The sequence below is a fragment of the Corvus moneduloides genome, chromosome 8, assembly GCF_009650955.1.
Source record: "Corvus moneduloides isolate bCorMon1 chromosome 8, bCorMon1.pri, whole genome shotgun sequence".
NCBI classification, from domain to species: domain Eukaryota; kingdom Metazoa; phylum Chordata; class Aves; order Passeriformes; family Corvidae; genus Corvus; species Corvus moneduloides.
The window spans coordinates 12805774-12823762 of NC_045483.1; the positions used below are offsets into that span (position 1 = coordinate 12805774).

The following is a 17989-nucleotide window of genomic DNA, read 5'->3' on the forward strand; positions in this document are numbered from 1 at the left end:
GAGCGCCCGCGCCGGGGCACGGGGCGCCCGAACGGGCCGGGCGATCCCGCTCTCCCCACTCCCCCCGCCGCTCCCGCCCGGCCCACGGCGGCCTCCGCTCCCCTCGGACCCGCCGCGCCTCTCGCCCCCTTCAGCGGCCCGGGAGCGCCGCCCCGCGTCCCCGCGCCGCACCGGTCGGCGGTCGCGCAGCGCCCCCTGGCGGCCCCGCTGCGCCTCGCAGGCCCGGCCTAACGGGGCGCATCCCGGTGCGTCCCGCCGCGATCCGCTGCGGTGGGGGCGGCTCTTTCAGCCGTGCCCGTTCCCTGGTCGGCCCCGAGCCGCCGCCGCTGCAGTACCGTGCGACGTTCAGAAATCGAGCCGTCACACTGCGGCCCCCGGGCACCGTCCGCCCCGACACCTCCTCAGTTGCGTCGCGCCCGAGAGCGAAATTAACCATTAAATACTGGTTTTAACCATTAAATACGCTGCTCCCTCACCTCTGCTCTGCTCCGCCGCCCTGTGGGAAGTGGGGCGAGCGGGTCCGGGGTTTGGAGCTCCCATGGAGAACGTCCGAAGCCGCCCCGGTTGTCCCGCTCCGCTCATCCTCAGTGCATGGATGCACGGAGGGCCGACAGCCCCGATTCAGGAAAGCACCTGTAAACTACCGTGTGCCATGTCCCACCGCCCCGAGAGCCCGGCTGTTCCCAAGGCCGCGGCTGCTGTCCCAACACACACCCCACACCCGGTCATCATCGCTCCATGTCCATCGGTCATGAAGGAGCCAGGAAACAGTTCAGCATCCTGGACAGACAGAGACGAACAGCCATGGGAGCAGCCAGCATGTCTTGTAGTGGCTGACACCCTTTAGAGGAGGTAAAACAACCTCCCTTCTGTTTAAGTGCTTGGAAAATGGAAGAATAAGTTGTGCAGGGCAACCCAATACAGTGTGGAGCAGAGCACAGTGCTCTGGGGCTGTAGTCACAGCCAAATCTCCAAATCTCATTCAGCTCATCCTGAGGGAGTTCCGCAGGCCTGGTTCCCCAGGGAGGTGACAGGTATCCCTGAGCCACAGCGGCACCCTGCTAACCACACAGAACAGGGACTCAGGAATCCCTTCTCTTTCCCCTCAGAGTGAATCAGACCATCACAACTTCTGGCTGCTGCCATCACAACACCCTGTCTGCCTGCTGAGGGAGGACACCAATGCTGCAGAGCTTCACACTAGGAGGACAGGATTTGGGCCATCTCTACAATCACCAAAATACACAGACTGGGGTGTTGGACAAATTATGTTGAAGTTCCTCACATGGGATGGGGCTGCAGGACTCCTCTTTTCATACATTGGTGGCTGAAAACCCCAAGACTGGGCGTGCACAAGCAAAGCCAGGCAGAGAGGACACCACTGCATCAACAACCTGGTGAAGACCTCTAATGCTCCACATCAAAGTCAAGTTCTCTTAGCTGCTTCCTCCCTGACATGCTGAGAACTTGGGAAAAACACAGTGCTATGCAAATGCAGTGGCATTTAAGCTGCGGCCTTTTTCTGTATGCACAGAGAGGGGATCTCACTGTGGGTGCAGCTCTTCCCAGGCAAGCTGAAAGGCCAAGCCAGGGAATCATGTCTTTTTAATGAAGGGATTTGCAGCTAGGACCCCTCTGCCCCACCTGCTCTACCGTTCCCACTGGGAAGACTGTCTTTGATAGCAGGAGCTAATTGCTGCAAACCTCCCAGGATGAGCTACTGGGGACTTGGATGAAGTCTTTGTAAGTAATCTAGGAAGAGGGCTGGGGGTGGGGTGTGTGTATTAAACAGCTTCTTCCTCCCAAGGTCCCATCAGTGAGGTCATTCCACAAAATTTCACAACAATTTCAGGGGTCCTGAACACCTGGACCCTCCTCAGCTGCTGCTACTGTTACTGCAGAACATCCTTGGCAACGGCCCATGTTTGTTTTTGAACCCAAATTTTACTGGGTTTTGCTTCTTAACTTCCCTCATGCCACAGCAAGATGATGTTTGTGGCAGAGATGGGAAATTTGGTCCCCCCTGGAAAATCACTGTGAGGAGGGGTGGAAATGGTCCCTCATTTCTAAGTTTAGCTGTTCAGCAGCCCCCAGCTTTTCCCAAACACCTTCTGTGGGCCAGGTCCTGTGGGATTCATGCTGGGCAGCAGGAATGCAGCCTATCACGTCCCATCACAGCCTCAAAGCCCCTGCACCTTGTCTTTGCCTGCTGTGGGATGCAGCTGGACGCGTTTCTGCTTTTCCAGAATTGCTGTATTTCCCTGCAGAACTCCGCAGGTGCGATGCCTGCAGGGGACTCAAGGCTTTCAAACTAGATGGGAATCCGGGGGAAAACAGAAACCTCAGTGGCACTGCACAGGGAAGGAGAGAGCAATCCCCATCTCCTGGAATGGGCTGCAGGGCTGCTAGTGAGACAGACTGTCCCTGCCTGTGTTCCCAAGCCACAGAGCCACTGCCAACCCCACACTGAGGGGACCCACAGGATGGGTCCTCACTGCAACCAGGCACAACCTGCCCCACCAGTCCTGCCAGGGAAGCACAGCACCCCCCAGCCCTGAGGCAGCCACGAGCACACAGCCTTTGAGCTCAGACATTTATTTGCTCTCAGGTAGAAGACGTCACTGGGGCCAAGTCCTCTCACCCCACCGGCTTCCAACGGTGTGGGGGCACCACTCGCCACTCAGCAGCACCCTGGGGGACCACAGGTGCCACCAGGACAGCAGGCAGGACCTGGGGCTGTCAGCCGCTCCAGCAGCTGGAAGGGATCACGGATCTTCTCCTGGAGGGCAGGGAAAAACCCAGGGCAGGATCAGGCCAGTGGGAAGCAAGAGGCACCTGAGAAAGTGGCATTTGCCCCTGGTTCAATCCCTGCCAGCAGAGCAACCCAAGCAGACCCTCCTTAGCTATCATGGGGGGCAGCTCCTGAGTCACCCCAGCTGCTTTTCCCTGCGGCGAGGAATAAGCCAAGAGCTTGTCTGGGACTTTGGCTCTTCTTTTATCTGAGAAATGCCTCCTTGGACAGAGATCTGAGAAAATCTCCCCTTCCTAAGTACAAGGCTGTATTTCAGGGATATGCAGCTGCAGGGTGTTATCTCTCTTGTCTCTCCTGGCCCATCTACAGGCCGGAGGGACCACCAAGGAGAAGGGAGAGGCTTCCAGCAGATAGAATGCTTTGTGCTGCAGGGTCAGGGTTGGCAGCCAGGGCCAGCCTGCTCTTCCATCAGCAGCCGCGAGAGCAATGGGCAGGAAAGAACTGTGAGGATGGGCCATCAGCTCCCTGGGGCAGGCTGTGCACAGCCATGCCCTCAGGAGAAGGATGACTCCCCTCGGGAAACCTCAGGGAAGTCCAGCTGTCAGCCTCACCAATCTCCATGGATATGTTGCAGTGGTTAGAGAAGACCCCCCTTTGGAGAACTCCAGCTTGGGTAGGGGTACACTTTGTCCCAACTCAGGCACCAGGCACCATTCTTGGTGTCCCATGAGCTCCTGCCCAGCTCAGAAGGACTCAGGTGTCATGGTATCATGCCACAGCCCCTCTGATACCCCAGAGCAACTCTGATGGCATGGGACACCCATGTCCCAATTCCTTAGCCCAGCCACAGAGCTGCCTTCTGCCAACCTTCACTCCCTTGCGACAGCAGCCCTGCAGTGCTGCGGCATTGGCCCCGCCAGCTCGGATCAGGAACTCCTCTGCAAACCTGGAGCTCTGCAAGATTGCAGCCATCTCAGCATCCACGTCCACCACCTCTCCTTCCTGGGGGCAGAGGAATGGTCACAGGCCTGGGGTCCTGGATATATGTCCCAGGGGCTCCAGCCACCCAGCCAGATGATAGGGAGAGTGAAAGCAGGGGCACATCTTGGCCCAAAACCTGAAGAAACACCCGCAAAACCCAAGCTTCTGGGAAGCCACCATGGATGTCCTGCTTCTACCTTTACCACAATGCAGCGCATGTATCTGTCTCCCTTTCCTGCCCATTTGCACTCCCCTGGGTTTACACAGCCCCTCTGCTCCCACCCACCACCCCCTCCACCAAAGCTTGCCCCCCAGATCACAGAGGATGCTGCTGAGTAGCAGCTTCATTGGCTTTAACCCTTCCCTGCACGTCTCCCCTCACCTTGAAGGTGAAGTTGGCATCAAACACCAGCTCTCGCTCGTGCCCCATGATCCTGCCTTTGTAGATGACCTGTCCTGGCCCAGCCTGGGTGCCACCCGGCACCTTGAACAGGCGGAAAGTTGCAGAAACAAAGCGGCAGTCACCTACTAGGGAGAGGGTGGTGGGTTGGGCACTGAACACCTGGGTTGGGATCCCAGCAGAGCTCCCCACAGCTGCCCAGAGCTGACACTGCCTGGCTGGATCCTCACCGACAATGCCCTCCAGCTCCTTGTTGCCAATGGTGATGGGGCTGGCGGTGACCAGGCATGGGGGGCTGAACCCCACCTCCTCAGCAATGCTGTACAGGTCTCTCCAGTACAGGGCTCCTGCCAGGCATTCTCCTGGCATGAGACCACAGACATGGGAGATAGAGGCAAAGGTCCAGTCCCCCCATGCCATGTCACCCCCATCCCACAGCCCTACGCACCCCACAGCACCCGGTGCCTCCGGACGGTCTCGCTCAGGCGCTGGCTGGCGTAAATGTCACTGAAGTACATCTCTCCCCCAGGCTGGAAGGCAGCAAGGAGTGAAGGGAGACCTCAAGAAGCAAAGGGACAAAAGGGGCAGGGAGAATTGGGAATCCCCATATCCTACCCTGCTTGGGACCCTCTGCCGAGACGCCCTCCTCTGACCCCATCCTGCACCCCTGCCTTGCTGGATCCCATTTGCTGCTTCTCAGTGGCACCCCAACAACAGGGCCACCCCAAGCCTGCTTTGGTGCCACAGGCACCAGCCCACCATCACCTTCAACACACGGAAGGCCTCCCGCAGCACAGCACTCTTGTCAGGGGCAAGGTTGATCACGCAGTTGGAACTGTGGAGGAGGAGACCAAGGCTTATTTGCAGCCTCTTGCACACTTAACACCACCAGCTGCTGCACATCCACCAGCTGCTGTGTGTCCCATCACTTCACACAGGACTTGGAAACACCAATTTGACCATGAAAAGCGCAGTTTATACTCCCAGACTCTAGCCCAGACTCTGGCGTGGGATTTCCCTTTTCCTAACACGTGCTTCTGAAGCAGGTGACACATTGGGATGCAGACCCAGCCCACAGCCCCAGGAAGCAGCAGGACTGGGGGTGACTGTGCCCTGCACGGCACCTACATGACAATATCGTAGCTCTCATCAGCCAGCCCGGCATCACCCAGCTTCTCCATGTAACCATGGACAAACTCCACGTTTGGCTTCCGGTAGCCAAACTTATCCATGTGGTAGGCGATGTGCTTCTTTGCCACCTCAACCTGGCAGGAGGAAGGGAACAGTGTGGGGGGGTTGCTGGGAGGATGAGGGGGAGCCCCAGATCTGTGCCGTACTTGGCCCTCGGTCATATCTATCCCGGTGACGTGGCCCTGCTCCCCAACCAGCTGGCTCAGCAGGTAGCAGTCCCTGCCGCTGCCGCTGCCCAGGTCCAGGATCCAGCACGACGACAGGCACTCAGGGATCACCAGACCACAGCCGTAGTACCTGGGTGGATGCAGAGCTGAGCAGGGTGGAGGTGGCCCATGGCACAGCCGAGAAGGGGCTGCAGCCCATGGGGATGTGGCAATGGAGGAGAGACCCTGGGGTTTACCTGGCCACCACCTCCTCATGGACACGCTCCAGAGCATCTCTCACTGCCTTGGGAAGGGGCCTGGCTGAGGTGGTGCACGCATTGGTTTTGAGGTCCTCTGACTTCTGCAGCTCTTTGCCATAGTAATCCTGAGATGGGAAGGACAGAGGCCACTAAACTGTGGCAAGCCATGCCCTGCAAGCTCCCCGTGCTCCAAAACATGGGGCCCATGCCTGCACTCAGCCTGCACATGCCCGCATGTCCTCTGGCACTGGCACTCTCATTTCCACTCAGCCAAAAACTATGCCAAGATCAGGCATCCCGTTGTCCCCATCCTCCCCAGCTCCCTTTGCTCACATGCACAGATGTGTTTGTGCAGGAGGGAATTTAATTCCCATTTGCAGTAACTTTGCATGCTGCAGCCACCATTTTTCTGGCCGAGAAGGGTGCAGGGAACAAGGGCAGGGAGATGCCGGGTTGCTCAGCCCCCCATCCCTGTGCGCAACAGGAGCAGAGCTGCCAACTGCACCTGACATTTTTGTCTGGGCCCCGAAACAAGCATTATCCTCTGGCAGCATCAGGAACCCTGGCACAGCCCAGGCACACACACGCTGCCCAACTGCCCCATCCCTCTGCCAGTCCCCATCTGCGCCCCTCACCTGCACATCCTGGTGGATCTGCTCTCCACAGGGAGTTGCCACTACAAAGAGAATGTGGGGCTGACACCACAGAGGTGGGCACCACACCAGGTCCTCTGAAGAGCTCTGAATCCCCCTCTTCCCCACTTTTTGCTCTCCCCCAGCAGAACAGAGACCGCCCCCCCACCCCAAAAAAACCCCAGTCCCAGCTGCCCTTGAGAGATGAGCCCCCAAAACATCCCTGGAGGGTAAATCCCCCCTCCCCTGCTTTGCAGAGAGCCCTTGGACCCGAGGGCAGCCCCAGCACTCCCCACAGAAGCCCTGGGCTGCCTTACTGCCTCCAGCTGCAGCGCCTCAGGTGGACTCTGCCCAGCCTGGGCCTCGCTCCTCCCCGATACCCTGTGCTGTCCCGGTATCCTGTGCTGCCCGGGCCTGGATTCCGCCCTGACACCGGCTCCCGCCTGCCCAGGCCCCTGGCACCCAGCCCCGCAGGCGCACAGGCACAGCGAGGGCTGCTGGCCCTGCTCCCGTGGTGGGCACGCTGCCGTCATTCATGGTTCTTGATGCACCCACACCCCCAAAACCCACCCTGCTGCCTGTTCCCTAACAACTCTGCACCTCCACGGTGCAGCCCTGTCCCTGCTTGCCCCAAAGGGGCAGGTTTAATGCCACAGGTTTAATGCCACAGGACTGCTGTAGCCTCTGCAGAGGACAGGACCTTGGAAGGGACAAGCCACCTGCGACAAGGTCACACTGCCTCTGCAAAGCCCTCGGAGCTGAAGCAGAATGGGGGACCCTGGGGGGCAGAGACCCACCATCCCAAACAGTCTCTCGATGCACAGGGACCGCCAGCAACAGAATCCAGGACAGACTGCTGCAGTTTGGTGGTGTTCAGGACAGCTTTTATTCCCAGCAAGAAAGTCGCAGGGAAAACTCTCATTCCCAAAGTGCACCTGCAAAGCTAGGGTCAGAATGTCAACCAAGGCAAAAATACTGACAGGGATGGTGAAATCTAGCCCAGGAGGAGGCTCTGCAGCACAGGAGCCAGACTCCAGCAGTATTCCAACAGGAATGCGGCAGGCCAATGTCAGCTCTCAGCCTGCCTGCTCCTATCAGCTGCTGAAAAGCACACTCAGGGAAACAAGTGCTTCCCGTGCACTCCAAGTGCTCCAGATAAGTGACTTACCAAAAACAAGACACAGTATTTATAGTTGGGCCTGGATGTGAACAGGTCACTGGTCTTCAACAGAGCAGTGTAGAACTGAGCACACCAGCTCGTGATGCTCTCCTGCCTGATTCCTGGATGGGCCTTTGGATACATTCCCAACCAGATACGAACACACACCACAGCCAAGGCTGCTCCATCAAGAGCTGGAGCAGCAGCCCAGGAAAAGGAATGCAGTTGAAGGCCGAACGCAGCACACATGGGCTGGCAAAGGGATGATGTTCCAAACTCTAGCAGAGTGGAAAATAAGATAACCACTTAGGAGGATGATGGCCAAACTACATCCAGCTAGGCCACTGGCAGATACGTGTGCCCAGATTCCTGGTTTCAGAAATTCTGTGCTGGGACCGGCACTTCAGCCTACACTGAAGCACCTCTCATCCACCCAGGCACTTGCAGCCCACACTGATTAAAATGCCCTAAATAAACTGCACTCTGTGCCACCTCTGTGGCTAAATACAGACCAGTGGCAAACTGCAGGCACCTGCATTTAAATGCCATGCCTCAACTCTGCTTTTCTTGCCAGGGGTGCTGGTGTGGGCTGAGCACCTCACGCTACACGGGAAGTAAGCGGACAAAGGAATTGTTGGGAGGAGCAAAGCTTCAGGAAGTTTGTTTCAGCCAGGTCTGGGTGCACAGGTGAGCATTCCAGAGCAGAGGTGTGGATGCAGGCTCACGAGAGGGGGCCATGTGCCCACAAACACAGACTCTGCACATATCCCAGCTGACATCCAGCATCATCCAGACATAGTTCTGAGCCCCGGAGGGGAGAGGACACTTCACTCCCTCAGCGCCAGTCAGGATGTCCTGCCTTCAGCTCCCCTTCATTTCAGCAAGTGACTCAGCTGGTCCTGCAGGTTTGACGAGCGCTCCACGCTGGGCACCAAGCAAGAGGAGATTCACAGTGAGATCTGCTCCCAGACTGTGCTGTGCTACCTGTGCCCGAGGGACCAGAGCAGCTCTAGTACTGGCACTACAGCAAAGAGAAACCCTGGAGTACCCTCTACCCCCTCTGTGTCCCCACAAGGCAAACCTCACTTTGCACACCCTACTGTACACAGCTCTGCTCCCACCACCCTCATCTCGACCACAAGCAGCCTCACAGGTGCTATCACATCAGTGAAACAGAAGGAAGCTTCGGTATGAATCCCATCTCTTTGCTCAAATTCCCATCTCTTCACACTATTGAAGCATTATCCTGCTGGGCCAGCATCTGCCTCAAAGGCAGCTGCAAAAACCTTCCCACTCTGCTTTCCCCCATCCAACTCCATCACCTTCCCCTTTGCACCCCCACGCATGTTCCCCAGGTCCTCCTAGAACTCACTTCTTTTGAATTGCTTCTTGCCTAGGTAAGAAAAGGAGAGACAAAAAGAGCATTAGAAAAACAAAATCTCAGTCACGGTTTATGTTATGTTGAACAAGGGCTCAAGAGGCCAAAACTCCAGGGTGTTTTTGGATTAAGTCCTGGGGTTCAGAAGCAGCACTGGCTTCTCCTTCTTGGTCCCAGGTGCATCATACACACTCATGGGAGACACAGTGCATGGCAAACACTCAGCTCCCACCCCGAAACAGCCTGAGGAAGGCTGGAAAACTCCACCTCCAGGGCCTGCTCAGCTTTGAAGAACTGAAAAAGAGGGATCAGTCTGAGCCAGCTCCATGCAAAGTCTTTAAGGAGAACAGAGAAGGACTGAGGGATCCACTCAGCCCCCAAGAGCGAATGCCTACTTACTGGTGTCCCCTACTTACTGGTACTGTAGATGAGTAGTTATTATGGCCATTTTTCTTAAACTCTGTGGAGAATAAAAAAAAGAATTAATGTCTACAGAAATCCCAGTGCAAGCTGTCCTAATGGCCCGGGGAGTTCCTCCAGCACAGCCACCACTGTATTGCTGCACTGACTCCAAAACACCCCCGTCAGTGTCTGTCAGCAGTGACACACTTCCGTCTCCTTTTCAGTGATAGGCAGAGACACAAGTGTTCTGTTTCAGCCCACAGTCCCTCGAGCTTTCTGTCAGAGAGGGCATAGCTTGAAGGCTGGCCAGGCTGCAGGACACTCGGAGTCCAGCAGCACTGGGTTTGAGGAAGCACTAAATTATTCCGGCCACCAGCCTTGCTGCCTAAAGTCATGTATTTCACTCCAGGGCTCCAGTAGCACGGCTGCAAACTGTTCTTACCACCCTCCTCTCCTCCTGTCCCTAGAAACACTGCTGCTAGAGCAGAAGAACACAGCTTACATCTTCCGAGTGCAATATGGCATCTTCTTGCATCACCATGTTTCTCGCAGCTTGACCCAGGAGCTAGAAGACAAACGCACAGACCAGGCTGAGACGCTGCAGCTTTGCGTTTCCCGAGGCCCCCGTGACGGCTGGCAGGGTGATACTCGGGGTGACACCGTGCGGGGATCACCGCGGTGCCGTGAGAGCACCTCCATCGGGAGCGCCTGAGGCACCGCTCCCACCTGTCACCCTGGAGAGCTGGCAGTCACCCTCCCGCCTGCCACCGCCGGAGTCCCGAGGCGCTGCCCAGCCGTGCCCGCATCCCGGTCCCGCTGTCCCCGTCCCTACCCAGACACGAGAATGTGTTCCCTCCTCGGACTACAGCTCCCAGCGCGCATTGCGCCGCCCGCCCCGCTCCCAGCACCCCGCTCCGCTCCGGCCCTGTAACCGGCCGCCCGCCGGCACCCGCCGCTCACCTCGGCGCTGCGGGAGCCCTTCAGCACCTGCTTAGTGAGAGCGATCACATCGGTGCCGCAGCTCGTCACCTTCTCGGTCAAAAGCCCCTTCACCGAGTGCCCAAAGCGCGCCTGGGCGTCCGCCGCGCCCCCTGCCGCCATCTTACCCCGCCCGGCCCCCGCCCCGCCTACCCCGGGAACCGCTACGGCGAGCGCCGGGGGCCTGAAGGGTCGTGAAGGCACAGAGCTCGCGGTGGTCGGGAACCCTGCCGGGAGTGGCTTCTGTTCCCAAAGGACTCCCCCAGGACACCTCATCACCTCAGGCACAGACACCCACAGGCTGCCCAGCACTGACCAGGGCTGACAAGCACAGACCAAGGCTGACCAGCGCTGACCAGGGTTTCTCAGCACTGCCCAGGGCTGACCAGCACTGACGAGCTCTGACCAGGATTTCTCAGCGCTGGCCAGTGCTTCCCCTGTACTGCCCAGGGCTGACCAATGGTGCCAGGGGCTGACCAGCGCTCACCAGCACTGCCGAGGGCTGCCCAGCAGTGTCAAGTGCTACCTGTGTCTCCCCAGCACTGACAAGAGCTGATGATCAGAGATGCTCAGGGCTTCTCAGCATTTCTAGTGCTGCCCATTCCCTCCCGGGTCTGTCGAGGCGCTCCCAGGCTGGGTATGGATTCCAGTGCCCCACCAGATTCCCCCAGCTGTGCTCATGGCACCCAGGACAGACCTCGAGGGCTCAGCTGTCCCCACACCCCTGGCCCACCACAGGGCCCTGGGGACGGAACCCCAAGGACGGATCCGACCCTGGGCATCCCCTGGCCCCCAGCGCGCTGGAAGGAGCTCCCCCATGGCCACCCAGGGTGGCCGTGGCCCCGCTGCCCTCGCCCCCCGCCATGTGCCCACAGCTGCAGAGCTGGCCACGGGCCCAGCGCCCGGCTCCCCCCTCCTTGTCCCCCCGATAAGGAGCCGAGCCCGCCTCAGAGTCAAGGCGACGACCCCGCAGCCGCTATAAGGGCCCCCCGCGCGCCGCAGCCCCGCAGCCGGCCCCGCCATGCCGCTGCTGGGTGCCCTGCTGCTGGCCCTGGCCCTGCTCTGCACCTGGCGGCTGGCGCGCCGGCGGGACTCCCTGGCAATGGCCACGGCGACAGGTCTGGGGCGCCCGCGGAGCCTGCCGGCCCTGCCGCTGGTGGGGAGCCTGCTGCAGCTGGCCGGGCACCCCCAGCTCCACCTGCGGCTGTGGCGCCTGCAGGGGCACTACGGCAGCCTCTACGCCCTCTGGATGGGCTCCCACTACGTGGTGGTGGTGAACAGCTATCGGCACGCCAGGGAGGTGCTGCTCAAGAAGGGCAAAGACTTCGCCGGACGGCCCCGCACCGTGAGTCGGCAGCAGGTTTGGGGACCCCTTCCCACTGTGGCGTGGGGTGAGGCGAGGGACGCTCCCAAGAAAGACACTGGCACGCAGCAGGGTCCGTGTCCCCTCCCCATCCTGAGCGCAGCAAGCCAGGGCCAGGGCAGCCCCTCCATACCCTGTTCTCCAGGGCAAGCCCTGTCATCCGCCATCCCAAGGGTGCCTGTTTTTCCTGCAGCTGGCTGCATCCCTGGGCACGGGGATGTGGGTTCAGGTACCACCAGGCTCCCTGCACCCCTTAAATTCCCTGGGCATCCTAGAGCTCCTAACCTTCGCATCTGTCCCCAAACCTCTTTATCAGTCCTTGCCAGGGGGAAGGCAAAGCTCATGTCCTGTGCTTTGCCTGCCTGCACTAACCCCCAGCCCCCCGGACCATCCCTGGGATGGGGTGAGATGATCATCCGTCCCCCGCGGGGCTCCCCAGCAGCGGGGTGACCCTGGGACTGCCTGTCCCTCAGGTGACCACGGACCTGCTGTCCCGGGGGGGCAAGGACATCGCCTTCGCCAGCTACGGACCCCTCTGGAAGTTCCAGCGCAAGCTGGTGCACACTGCCCTCTCGATGTTCGGGGAGGGCTCCCTCGCCCTCGAGAGGATCAGTAAGTGCCTCCCACCAGCCCCAGGCTCCCTCCCAGCTCTGGTTCCCTCCCACGCAGGACTTTTTCTTCTTAAGTGCCCTGATTCCCTGTGAACCAAGGGAAGATTCCGGCTCAGCCCATGCCCCCTGCTATCCCCTCAGCTTGCCAGGCAGGGGCTCTGTTCCTCTCCTTCTATCCCCTGTACTTCACCAACACCTCTCCCTGTATTTTCCACCCTGAACTTTAGTTCCCCTCACTCACAGATGGGGAAACTGAGGCATGGAGCCAGCAGCTCCCCGCTCCACCCAGGAGGACATCCTTGCACATCTCCATCCTCTCTGCTCCTCCACCCAGCATTGTCCCTTCTGCCCATCCCAGCCCCTCAGGGCCCAGCCCTGTCTGGGGGGTGCCCTCTGCAGGCTGCACATCCTGAATGAGCAGGGGACCCCTCCTTCCACCCCCCAGCTGCCCCTTTCACCCCCTTGGCTTAATCATCACTCCCTCATCACCCCCGGCTGCCTCTCCTCCGCCCCAGTCTGCCGGGAGGCTGCATCCCTGTGTGAGACGCTCAGCGCTGCGCAGGACACGGCCCTGGACATGGCCCCCGAGCTCACACGGGCCGTCACCAACGTGGTCTGCTCCCTCTGCTTTAACTCCTCGTACCGGCGTGGGGACCCTGAGTTCGAGGCCATGCTGGAGTACAGCCAGGGAATCGTGGACACTGTGGCCAAGGAGAGCTTGGTGGACATCTTCCCCTGGCTCCAGGTGAGCAGGGACATGGGCACTGCCCATTCCTCTCACCTCAGATGAGAGGAAGGAGCTGGGATGTGTCCTGTAGGAGCCCTCCTGAGTTAGGAGGGTCCCTGCCCTGGTGACCCACAGGAGCCAGTACACTGGTGGGCACAGAGTGACTGCCTGGGGGCCTGCAGGAGCTGGGCTGGGCTGAGCTGTAGTCTGTTGTAATGCAGCTTTTCTCCCTCAGATATTTCCCAACAAGGACCTGGCCCTGCTGAAGAAATGCCTCCATGTCCGGGACCAGCTGCTCCAGCAGAAATTCACTGAACACAAGGTGCCAGAAGGGCCAGGACAGGGAGATGCTGGAGCTGGGGCGGTGAGCACTGTGCCCAGGACAGCCTGGCTGATTCATGTTCCTCTGCAGGAAGCTTTCTGCAGAGACACCGTGAAGGACCTCATGGATGCCCTCCTGCAAGTGAGGCTCAGTGCTGAGAACAGCAGCCCCCCAGAGCCAGGGCTGGAGCTGACTGACGACCACCTCCTCATGACAGTGGGGGACATCTTTGGGGCTGGTGTGGAGACCACCACGACTGTGCTCAAATGGGCTGTGCTCTACCTGCTCCACTACCCTGAGGTAGGCTCTGCACCCCACAGCGGGGGGCCTGGGTTCCCTTCAGCACCAGGGATGTCATGGGGAGCTTTGGGGAAGGCTCAAAAGAGAAATCAGGCTCTGCAGATAAGCAAGATCAGGCTATGGGCACTTTACTTCTGCCGCACACAACATGACAGGACATGCTGATGATGCTGGGTGTACCCCACTATGCACAGGGCACCCTGCTCCCTGGGCTCCCACACCGGTCTTTGCTCCCCTCCCAGGTCCAGAGGAAGATCCAGGAGGAAATGGACCACAAGATCGGCCTGGTGCGTCACCCCCACCTCAGCGACCGCCCGCTGCTGCCCTACCTGGAGGCCACCATCAGTGAAGTGCTGCGCATCCGGCCCGTGTCCCCCCTGCTCATCCCACATGTGTCCCTTGCCGACACCAGGTGAGATCCCCCTGGGGCACATCCAGGTCGTGGGCAGAGACTGCGGGGAGGGAGCGACTGCCTCACTCTGTGTCCTCTTTGCAGCATTGGGGAATACTCCATCCCCAAGGGTGCCAGGGTCATCATCAACCTCTGGTCTGTGCACCACGACGAGAAAGAGTGGGACAAGCCTGAGGAGTTCAATCCTGGTGGGTTGTGTGATCCCCATCCTCTCCTGGGCCAGGGGATGGCAGGGTGGGTGCAGCAGGAGAGGCTGAGCCCTGGGGGACGCTTGGTGCTGGGAGGTTGGATCATGCTCCTGTCTGGGGCACTCGCACCTCTCTGCTCCTGCAGCTCCCACGAGGGACACACGTGTGATGAACTCGGGCAGGTCTCGGGCAGAAGGGATTGATCCCTGCTGATGCCAGTGATGCTCCTTCCCCTTGCAGGCCGCTTCCTGGATGAGCGGGGCCAGCACATCCATTCGCCCTCACCCAGCTACCTCCCCTTTGGAGCCGGGATCCGTGTCTGCCTGGGTAAAGTCCTGGCCAAGATGGAGCTCTTCCTCTTCCTGGCCTGGGTGCTGCAGAGGTTCACACTCGAGTGCCCTGAGGACCAGCCCCTGCCCTCACTGGAGGGCAAGTTTGGTGTCGTGCTGCAGGTGCAGAAGTTTCAGGTGAAGGCCAGGCTGAGGGAAGCCTGGAGAGCAGCCTAGTGATGGGGAGGAGCCCAGGATCCCGGGCAGTGGGGGGTGGGAGGTGGGACCACAGAGGCTGCCCCATGGATGGGGGATTATCCAGATAAAGCTATTCCCAACACAGCATGGCTCCAGCAATTTTTTGGGCAGGAGATGGCGGGCAGGGTCTGGTGGGAGATGTATGGTGGCCCCACAACTTGCTGTCAGCACTGGGCTGAGCTGGGAGGCTGTGGCCTCTCTGCAGCAGCATGGAAGCTCCTGCCTGCTCACTGTCCTGAGCACTCACTGTCTGCCTGGAATTTGGCCATCACTCCAGCAGCAGCACAACCTTCCCATAACGCAAGGGGCCGTGTTTGCTTTGCTTTCACCAAAAAGTACTGTGCCATGGAGGGCAGCGTGTAATTAGGTTTCTGGTTCTCTATTACTTGACCTCTTAATATTTAACTGAATAGCTGCACAGCTATGGCTCAGGGCCCCTGGAGGGAAAGCAGCCAAGGCAGAGGGGAAAGCCCCACAGAGCCCCAGCACAATGTGACATCCCAGCCCTGCACACCCCCTCATTTTCCCCCTGCTCTTTCTCTTGTTAGCAGGCAGGAAAACAGGCATAAACTTCCCCACCACTGAACTTCCTGCTCAGTGTGTTTGAGTTCTTTCAAACCCCCAGAACCTGGCTTTCATGCAGGCCTTTCAACACCAGCATCCGATGCCAAATGGGTCCTGTCAGCCTGTGGGACAAGGATGATGATGAAGGCAATGCGTTTGCAGTCTGGCACAGCACTGGGATCATCCTCCCTTCTCCCAGTCCATTTTCCTGGGGGTTTCAGTGTGGTAGGGAGGAGCTGGAGGTAAAACTGCCATGCACATTCCTGCCCCAAGGGCAAGCCTTCAGCTGATTTGAGCAGCTGACCCACCAGAAGCTGGGCAGAGGGAGCACACAGCAGGAGCTCAGCCCTACTGCTGCTGCATGGAGTCTCTGATGGCTCCTAAGGGCTGAGCCCCATACACCTTCCTGCTTCCCTGCCTGTTTCCATCACACCAGGGGTGCCACTTGGTTTGCAAGCCCTCCACTTCTGCTAGGGCACACTGAAGCTGGATGGGTGAAGGGGGATGGGACTCAGAACGGGCTTTGGGAAAACCTGGCTAAACATGATGCTCTAGGCTTCCCTGGGGATTGGCACCTCCGTGCCAGCCTGGTCCTTCCTCTGCCCCAGATCCTGTCACTGGCAGCACCCACTGGCAGGGAGGCTCCACTACAGTCTCCTGCAGCATCGGGATGCCTCCAGAGCATCAACAGGACCTCCAGCACATTTGTGCCCCTTTGCCAAGGCATTTGATTTTGCTCTTGGTACGGGAAGGGATTTTCTCCTTGCCAGAATCAACACGGGGCCAACGCCTTGCTGTTTGCCGAGGCACTCACACAAATGCTAAAAGCCAGTGGTCACCTTGGGGCAGAAATGGGGACCTTTGAACCAAGGATGTTTCTAACCTGGAGAATGCCTCCAGCCACAGCTGCTTGCGTTCCATCTTCCCCATTTGCCAGGGCTGGCATGTGCTGTCCTAGACTGGGAAACCAGCACATGCTGCAAATCCCAGCACCCCAAGCTTGGCCCTGCTGTAGGGTGTCTTGCCCCCCACCCACCCCACCGGGAGAAGATGCAGCTGGGGGAATTCAGTGCCCAGAACCAGCTGCCTGGCACTTTGTGAGCTGGTAAACAACCCCCGGCACGGCTGCTCCCTGCTCTGGGAGCAGGCAGAGGCACTGCTGAATCATCCAGCTGGTATTTCTATCGTGACAGCTGCTTTGGGGCTGTGCTGCTGTGCCCAAACCCCTGACTCCACCAGAAAGCTTCACCTGGGCCACTGGCTCCAGCTCCCTGAGGCAAAGGGGGTCTGCAAGGCAGGAATTGGTGACAATGCAAAGAACGAAGCTTTTTCATTCATGGCTGTTCCCACACTATTTCTTGGGTACACCATGAAGCAGATGTGCAGCATGCTGAGGGCACAGGGCAGAGCAAGACTGAGCCTTTCCCTCGCACAAACTCATTTTGGGGGGCACAGCCACCCCCACAGCACTTGGCTGACCCAGCTGTGCCACAGGGCTCAGCTCAGAAGCCCTCCAAGTTTGAGAGGCTTCTTTTTGCATCAGGCACCGGCGGACCCTGGACTGTGCCGGAGAGTGAGGGCCAGCCCAGGAGGAACAGGAGACGCTTGGAATACCTGCGGGCTCTGCAGCAGGCATGGTGCCAGGAGAGCTGAGTAAGCACAGACCTCAGGACACAGCTGTTTGCCGGCTGGAAACAAGTCGAGAAAGAAGCCGGCAGCCTGTGACCCCCCGGCACAGACTGCAGTGCTTGCACCACCGTCGCGACGGCCCCACTGCGGGCACCCGTCCCATCTGATAAAAACAGATCTGTGCTGCAAGGATAGGGGGAACCAGCTCTGACGAAGAGGCAGCTCATCCTGGCCTTCCCAGGCTGCCCACTGTGGGATTGCTGTGAGGCTTCCCTGAGCCAGGGGCTGCCTGTCTGCCCCCCACTCCCGGCCTGGTCCAGGCTTTTCTTATATAAACCAAAGAAGAAAAAAGAAATCAGGGACAAAACCTCCCTGGGATGTGGTTGGAGGTGGTGGGGGGGTAGGGTGGGGAGGGGGAGCAGCAGTCTTGGAGAACCACTCATTCAGGACAGCAAAGGAGCTTATTCACCGGAGCTGGACTGTGCTCCAGCTACCTGCCAAGCTGCCGGGAGCAGATCAGGCTGGGATGAGCCCAGCCAGGGAATGCAGAGAACCAGAGGAGATACGGCTGTGGGAGCCCGGGCTGTGCAGAGCAGGAAGCGAACGCAGCCCCAGCTCTCACCACTGACGCACGTCCCCGAGTGGCGAGGGGGGCGCAGGGAGCCCAAAGCTCCCATCGCTCGGCGGAACAGCCTCATGCCGGCAGTGGAGCCCGCTCATTTTGCTTCTCTCCAGGCTTCCTGCCCCAGGAAGCTTTTGATGACTGTGTAACAAAGAGGCTTAACTGCACCTCGACTTTCCTTAGCCTCCAGTTAGGCAGGCAAAGCTCTGAGAGCAGGCTACCAGCAAGCATCAAGACACAATTCCCTCCTTCTCCATCTTCAGCCAACACCCATCCACATGCAATGTTTATGTAAGGTTGTATAAACATGCAGTGATATGCGGCAGGAAGATCACACCAGTGCTCCCAGACGACGGAGAGCTGAAGAGTCCCTTGGGAACACCAAGGAGATGCTGCAGTATCCACAGATCCCAGGAGCCCCCGTTGTGCCCGGGGACACTTGCTG

General features: G+C 59.1%; 3 protein-coding genes across 7 annotated transcripts; 1 reads left to right on the top strand and 2 right to left on the bottom strand.

Moving 5' to 3' along the window:
• Positions 1–2576: 2576 nt before the first annotated feature.
• Positions 2577–6910, bottom strand: AS3MT (arsenite methyltransferase). Of its 2 annotated transcripts, XM_032116617.1 has the most exons (11): positions 6680–6731; positions 6366–6406; positions 5728–5855; positions 5471–5621; positions 5262–5398; positions 4899–4968; positions 4582–4663; positions 4364–4495; positions 4116–4258; positions 3620–3754; positions 2577–2779 (listed from the first exon to the last, which is right to left on the bottom strand). In XM_032116617.1, coding segments are annotated over exons 1-11 (1119 nt in total). In that variant the 5' UTR covers positions 6681–6731; the 3' UTR covers positions 2577–2680. The 2 variants fall into 2 exon arrangements, with proteins under 2 accessions (XP_031972508.1, XP_031972507.1); XM_032116616.1 differs by lacking the exon at positions 6366–6406 and having other exon boundaries at positions 6680–6910.
• Positions 6911–7224: 314 nt separating this feature from the next.
• Positions 7225–10433, bottom strand: BORCS7 (BLOC-1 related complex subunit 7). Of its 3 annotated transcripts, none has more exons than XM_032116618.1 (5): positions 10262–10429; positions 9804–9866; positions 9316–9359; positions 8894–8914; positions 7225–8445 (listed from the first exon to the last, which is right to left on the bottom strand). In XM_032116618.1, the coding sequence occupies exons 1-5, from the start codon at positions 10400–10402 to the stop codon at positions 8394–8396; spliced, it is 321 nt and encodes a 106-aa protein (XP_031972509.1). In that variant the 5' UTR covers positions 10403–10429; the 3' UTR covers positions 7225–8393. The 3 variants fall into 3 exon arrangements, with proteins under 3 accessions (XP_031972509.1, XP_031972511.1, XP_031972510.1); XM_032116620.1 differs by having other exon boundaries at positions 8353–8505; positions 10262–10431; XM_032116619.1 differs by lacking the exons at positions 7225–8445; positions 8894–8914 and adding an exon at positions 8946–9193 and having other exon boundaries at positions 10262–10433.
• Positions 10434–11271: 838 nt separating this feature from the next.
• LOC116447446 (steroid 17-alpha-hydroxylase/17,20 lyase) lies at positions 11272–14813 on the top strand. 2 transcript variants are annotated; one of them, XM_032116614.1, is made up of 8 exons: positions 11272–11639; positions 12116–12254; positions 12769–12998; positions 13216–13302; positions 13393–13602; positions 13845–14014; positions 14099–14202; positions 14443–14813. In XM_032116614.1, the coding sequence occupies exons 1-8, from the start codon at positions 11301–11303 to the stop codon at positions 14706–14708; spliced, it is 1545 nt and encodes a 514-aa protein (XP_031972505.1). In that variant the 5' UTR covers positions 11272–11300; the 3' UTR covers positions 14709–14813. The 2 variants fall into 2 exon arrangements, with proteins under 2 accessions (XP_031972505.1, XP_031972506.1); XM_032116615.1 differs by having other exon boundaries at positions 11272–11624.
• The last annotated feature ends 3176 nt before the right edge of the window (positions 14814–17989 follow it).

What these genes read in the sequence shown, in the direction of transcription:
- BORCS7 (XM_032116618.1), bottom strand. Translation starts at nt 10,402, where the DNA reads ATGGCGGCAGGGGGCGCGGCGGACGCCCAGGCGCGCTTTGGGCACTCG. An exon ending in AGGGCTCCCGCAGCGCCGAG is followed by an intron (nt 9,867 to 10,261) that starts GTGAGCGGCGGG and finishes TTTGTCTTCTAG; the next exon opens with CTCCTGGGTCAAGCTGCGAG. An exon ending in CCATATTGCACTCGGAAGAT is followed by an intron (nt 9,360 to 9,803) that starts GTAAGCTGTGTT and finishes TATTCTCCACAG; the next exon opens with AGTTTAAGAAAAATGGCCAT.
- LOC116447446 (XM_032116614.1), top strand. Translation starts at nt 11,301, where the DNA reads ATGCCGCTGCTGGGTGCCCTGCTGCTGGCCCTGGCCCTGCTCTGCACC. An exon ending in GCACCGTGAGTCGGCAGCAG is followed by an intron (nt 11,640 to 12,115) that starts GTTTGGGGACCC and finishes CCTGTCCCTCAG; the next exon opens with GTGACCACGGACCTGCTGTC. An exon ending in GCCTGAGGAGTTCAATCCTG is followed by an intron (nt 14,203 to 14,442) that starts GTGGGTTGTGTG and finishes TTCCCCTTGCAG; the next exon opens with GCCGCTTCCTGGATGAGCGG.
- AS3MT (XM_032116616.1), bottom strand. Translation starts at nt 6,895, where the DNA reads ATGACGGCAGCGTGCCCACCACGGGAGCAGGGCCAGCAGCCCTCGCTG. An exon ending in GAGAGCTACGATATTGTCAT is followed by an intron (nt 4,969 to 5,261) that starts GTAGGTGCCGTG and finishes CCTCCTCCACAG; the next exon opens with TTCCAACTGCGTGATCAACC. An exon ending in ATGCCAACTTCACCTTCAAG is followed by an intron (nt 3,755 to 4,115) that starts GTGAGGGGAGAC and finishes CTCTGCCCCCAG; the next exon opens with GAAGGAGAGGTGGTGGACGT.